The sequence below is a fragment of the Bufo bufo genome, chromosome 2 (genome assembly GCF_905171765.1).
Source record: "Bufo bufo chromosome 2, aBufBuf1.1, whole genome shotgun sequence".
NCBI classification, from domain to species: Eukaryota; Metazoa; Chordata; class Amphibia; order Anura; family Bufonidae; genus Bufo; species Bufo bufo.
In genome coordinates this window covers 1521294-1527293 of record NC_053390.1, presented here as the reverse complement: position 1 = coordinate 1527293, position 6000 = coordinate 1521294, and the positions used below count along the sequence as shown (strand labels likewise).

The 6000-nt window shown below is 51.2% G+C and overlaps 1 protein-coding gene across 1 annotated transcript in view; it reads right to left on the bottom strand.

The window, feature by feature from the left end:
• Nucleotides 1-6000, bottom strand: part of GBA2 (glucosylceramidase beta 2) — a 121758-nt gene that overhangs the window by 44691 nt on the left and 71067 nt on the right. Inside the window, 5 exon segments of the mRNA XM_040420669.1 lie at nt 845-914; nt 916-1030; nt 3738-3863; nt 3942-4101; nt 4177-4273. Of these exon segments, the coding sequence (XP_040276603.1) occupies nt 845-914; nt 916-1030; nt 3738-3863; nt 3942-4101; nt 4177-4273 (568 nt within the window).

Here is a 6000-nt window from a genome sequence, read left to right as displayed (position 1 = left end):
ACCTAGTACCAGGTATATGGATGTTGGGGTACAGTATATATATATATATATATATATACACATATACATGGAGGAGAATACCTAGTACCAGGTATATAGAGGTACAGGGAGGTGGATACCTAGTACCAGGTATATAGGAGGTACAGGGAGGTGGATACCTAGTACCAGGTATATAGGAGGTACATGGAGGTGGATACCTAGTACCAGGTATAGAGAGGTACAGGGAGGTGGATACCTAGTACCAGGTATATAGAGGTACAGGGAGGTGGATACCTAGTACCAGGTATATAGGAGGTACAGGGAGGTGGATACCTAGTACCAGGTATATAGGAGGTACAGGGAGGTGGATACCTAGTACCAGGTATATAGAGGTACAGGGAGGTGGATACCTAGTACCAGGTATATGGATGTTGGGGTACAGTATATATATATATATATATATATATATATATACACACATATACATGGAGGTGGATACCTAGTACCAGGTATATAGAGGTACAGGAGGTGGATACCTAGTACCAGGTATATAGGAGGTACAGGGAGGTGGATACCTAGTACCAGGTATATAGGAGGTACAGGGAGGTGGATACCTAGTACCAGGTATATGGATGTTGGGGGTACAGTAAATATGTATATATATATGTACAGGGAGGAGAATACCTAGTACCAGGTATATAGAGGTACAGGGGGATGGATGTTGGGGTACAGTATATATACATATATATGTACAGGGAGGGCTATGTTGGGGTGCAGTATATATATATATATATATTATATATGTATAGGGAGGGGTATGTTGGGGTACAGTACATATTGGTATAGCTTGTTTTCGGGGTCCTACCTTCCAGGTAAGCGAAGCGTCCATATTCTCGGAGCAGACTCCTCATCCCCGGCATCTGATGTTCTCCCCGACTTCAGGAGTTCGTCATCAGCTTCATCGGCCGCGACCTCCACCCAGATTGTGCCGCCGTCCGCCATGAAGTAGAGCTCGTTAAACAGGGCGGATTTATACCAGGACGGCAGAAGGCTGGAGGAGGAGAGACAAGGACAGTATGAAGAGGGGTGTGATCCCTGTTATCATCTATACAGATGTATACAGCGTGAGGAGGGCTGTGACCCCCATGATCATCTATACAGATGTATACAGCGTGAAGAGGGGCGTGACCCCCGTTATCTATACAGTGTGAAGAGGGGGTGTGATCCCCGTTATCATCTATACAGATGTATACAGCGTGAGGAGGGCTGTGACCCCCATGATCATCTATACAGATGTATACAGCGTGAAGAGGGGGCGTGACCCCCGTTATCTATACAGATGTATACAGCGTGAAGAGGGGTGTGACCCCCATGATCATCTATACAGATGTATACAGCGTGAGGAGGGGGTGTGACCCCCATGATCATCTATACAGATGTATACAGCGTGAGGAGGGCTGTGACCCCCATGATCATCTATACAGATGTATACAGCGTGAAGAGGGGCGTGACCCCCGTTATCTATACAGTGTGAAGAGGGGTGTGATCCCCGTTATCATCTATACAGATGTATACAGCGTGAGGAGGGCTGTGACCCCCATGATCATCTATACAGATGTATACAGCGTGAAGAGGGGCGTGACCCCCGTTATCTATACAGATGTATACAGCGTGAAGAGGGGTGTGACCCCCATGATCATCTATACAGATGTATACAGCGTGAGGAGGGGGTGTGACCCCCATGATCATCTATACAGATGTATACAGCGTGAGGAGGGGTGTGACCCCCATGATCATCTATACAGATGTATACAGCGTGAAGAGGGGCGTGACCCCCGTTATCTATACAGTGTGAAGAGGGGTGTGATCCCCGTTATCATCTATACAGATGTATACAGCGTGAGGAGGGCTGTGACCCCCATGATCATCTATACAGATGTATACAGCGTAGATGACCATACAGCGTGAGAGGGGTGGTGACCCCATGATCATCTATACAGATGTATACAGCGTGAGAGGGGGTGTGACCCCCATGATCATCTATACAGAGTATACAGCGTGAGGAGGGGGTGTGACCCCCATGATCATCTATACAGAAGTATACAGCGTGAAGAGGGGGTGTGATCCCATGATCATCTATACAGAATGTATACAGCGTGAAGAGGGGGTGTGACCCCATGATCATCTATACAGATTATACAGCGTGAAGAGGGGGGCGTGACCCCCGTTATCTATACAGAAGTATACAAGCGTGAGGGAGGGGGTGTGACCCCCATGATCATCTATACAGATGTATACAGCGTGAGGAGGGGGTGTGACCCCCATGTCATCTTACAGATGTATACAGCCGTGAGGAGGGGGTGTGACCCCCCATGATCATCTATACAGATGTATACAGCGTGAAAGGGGGTGTGATCCCCATGATCATCTATACAGATGTATACAGCGTGAAGAGGGGGTGTGACCCCCATGATCATCTATACAGATGTATACAGCGTGAAGAGGGGCGTGACCCCCGTTATCTATACAGATGTATACAGCGTGAAGAGGGGCGTGACCCCCGTTATCATCTATACAGTGTGAAGAGGGCTGTGACCCCCATGATCATCTATACAGATGTATACAGCGTGAGGAGGGGGTGTGACCCTCATTATCATCTATACAGATGTATACAGCGTGAGGAGGGGGTGTGACCCTCAATATCATCTATACGGATGTATACAGCGTGAAGAGGGACGTGACCCCCGTTATCATCTATACAGATGTATACAGCGTGAAGAGGGGTGTGACCCTCATCATCATCTATACAGATGTATACAGTGTGAAGAGGGGGTGTGACCCCCATGATCATCTATACAGATGTATACAGCGTGAGGAGGGGGTGTGACCCTCATTATCATCTATACAGATATATACAGCGTGAGGAGGGGGTGTGACCCTCATTATCATCTATACAGATGTATACAGCGTGAAGAGGGGTGTGACCCCCGTTATCATCTATACAGATGTATACAGCGTGAGGAGGGGTGTGACCCCCATGATCATCTATACAGATGTATACAGCGTGAAGAGGGGCGTGACCCCATGATCATCTATACAGATGTATACAGCGTGAGGAGGGATGTGACCCCCATGATCATCTATACAGATGTATACAGCGTGAAGAGGGGCGTGACCCCCATGATCATCTATACAGATGTATACAGCGTGAAGAGGGGCGTGACCCCCATGATCATCTATACAGATGTATACAGCGTGAAGAGGGGCGTGACCCCATGATCATCTATACAGATGTATACAGCGTGAGGAGGGCTGTGACCCCCATGATCATCTATACAGATGTATACAGCGTGAGGAGGGCTGTGACCCCCATGATCATCTATACAGATGTATACATCTCCACCTATCTATACTGCAGGCTGCACTGACACACTGTGACCACACCCCAGCGCTCAGTAGCAGACCATCTCCACTTATCTATACTGCAGGCTGCACTGACACACTGTGACCACACCCCAGCGCTCAGTAGCGGGCCATCTCCACCTATCTATTACTGCAGGCTGCACTGACACACTGTGACCACATCTTAGCGCTCAGTAGCAGGCCATCTCCACCTATCTATACTGCAGGCTGCACTGACACACTGTGACCACACCCCAGCGCTCAGTAGCAGGCCATCTCCACCTATCTATACTGCAGGCTGCACTGACACACTGTGACCACACCCCAGCGCTCAGTAGCAGGACATCTCCACCTACCTGTCTTGCAGGATGGGCTCCTGCCAGGCCGCGATCTTCTGCTCCCATTCCTCATAGTGGGATAGGCTGTAGAGACAGAGGGCTGGGGCGGCTGTCCCCTCGCTGCCATAGAAGCGGGTGTAGCGCCTGCAGGGAACGAGAGGGAGATGAGGGGCATGCTGGCAGAAGCTGCGGCTTTCAGGGCCAGAATACTGGATCGGATACCTGGAATACTCCTTCTCTCCAGAACCAAAGCGGACCCTAGGCATATCCCAGCAGAGACAGAACTCCAGGGTGCCTCGCCCTCCCGAGGTCACTCCGCAGTTGGCCGCCACCGCCGCCGCCGTCTTCTGACCTTTCACGGTGGGAGAACTGGCACCTGTGGGGGGATTGTTACAGTAAGTGCCCTGCAGGGGGCGACAGGGGCCCAGGGTGCAGTGCTCGCTGCTGTTACCTGCAGGGGAGTCCAGGCGGCCGTCCTCCAGGAGGTCCTTCCATACTTCCTGCCCCATCCCGGTGGGGTCAAAGTTAGTGCAGTGAGAAGAGTTGACTCCTGCCTGGAGGGACAGACAGCGCTGATGAGGACTGCAAGCTCTGTAGGCCACGTTCACACCATGCACATCCTGTACAGCCTCACAGCCTGAACACAGGAGCCATGTTCTCACATGTCAGACCAGGTGTGGTCCTGTGCAGTCTGAATACAAGAGCCATGTTCTCACATGTCAGACCAGGTGTGGTCCTGTGCTCAGTCTGAATACAAGAGCCATGTTCTCACATGTCAGACCAGGTGTGGTCTGTGCACAGCCTGAACACAAGAGCCATGTTCTCACATGTCAGACCAGGTGTGGTCCTGTGCACAGCCTGAACACAAGAGCCATGTTCTCACATGTCAGACCAGGTGTGGTCCTGTGCACAGCCTGAACACAAGAGCCATGTTCTCACATGTCAGACCAGGTGTGGTCCTGTGCTCAGCCTGAACACAAGAGCCATGTTCTCACATGTCAGACCATGTGTGGTCCTGTGCTCAGCCTGAACACAGGAGCCATGTTCTCACATGTCAGACCAGGTGTGGTCCTGTGCACAGTCTGAACACAGGAGCCATGTTCTCACATGTCAGACCAGGTGTAGTCCTGTGCACAGCCTGAACACAGGAGCCATGTTCTCACATGTCAGACCAGGTGTGGTCCTGTGCACAGCCTGAACACAGGAGCCATGTTCTCACATGTCAGACCAGGTGTGGTCCTGTGCTCAGCCTGAACACAGGAGCCATGTTCTCACATGTCAGACCACGTGTGGTCCTGTGCACAGTCTGAATACAGGAGCCATGTTCTCACATGTCAGACCAGGTGTGGTCCTGTGCTCAGCCTGAACACAGGAGCCATGTTCTCACATGTCAGACCACGTGTGGTCCTGTGCACAGTCTGAACACAGGAGCCATGTTCTCACATGTCAGACCAGGTGTGGTCCTGTGCTCAGCCTGAACACAAGAGCCATGTTCTCACATGTCAGACCAGGTGTGGTCCTGTGCACAGCCTGAACACAAGAGCCATGTTCTCACATGTCAGACCAGGTGTGCACAGCCTGAACACAAGAGCCATGTTCTCACATGTCAGACCAGGTGTGGTCCTGTGCACAGCCTGAACACAAGAGCCATGTTCTCACATGTCAGACCAGGTGTGGTCCTGTGCACAGCCTGAACACAGGAGCCATGTTCTCACATGTCAGACCAGGTGTGGTCCTGTGCTCAGCCTGAACACAAGAGCCATGTTCTCACATGTCAGACCAGGTGGGTCCTGTGCACAGCCTGAACACAAGAGCCATGTTCTCACATGTCAGACCAGGTGTGGTCCTGGTGCTCAGCCTGAACACAAGAGCCATGTTCTCACATGTCAGACCAGGTGTGGTCCTGTGCACAGCCTGAACACAAGAGCCATGTTCTCACATGTCAGACCAGGTGTGGTCCTGTGCTCAGCCTGAACACAAGAGCCATGTTCTCACATGTCAGACCAGGTGTGGTCCTGTGCTCAGCCTGAACACAGAGCCATGTTCTCACATGTCAGACCAGGTGTGGTCCTGTGCACAGCCTGAACACAAGAGCCATGTTCTCACATGTCAGACCAGGTGTGGTCCTGTGCACAGCCTGAACACAAGAGCCATGTTCTCACATGTCAGACCAGGTGTGGTCCTGTGCTCAGCCTGAACACAAGAGCCATGTTCTCACATGTCAGACAAGGTGTGGTCCTGTGCTCAGCCTGAACACAAGAGCCATGTTCTCACATGTCAG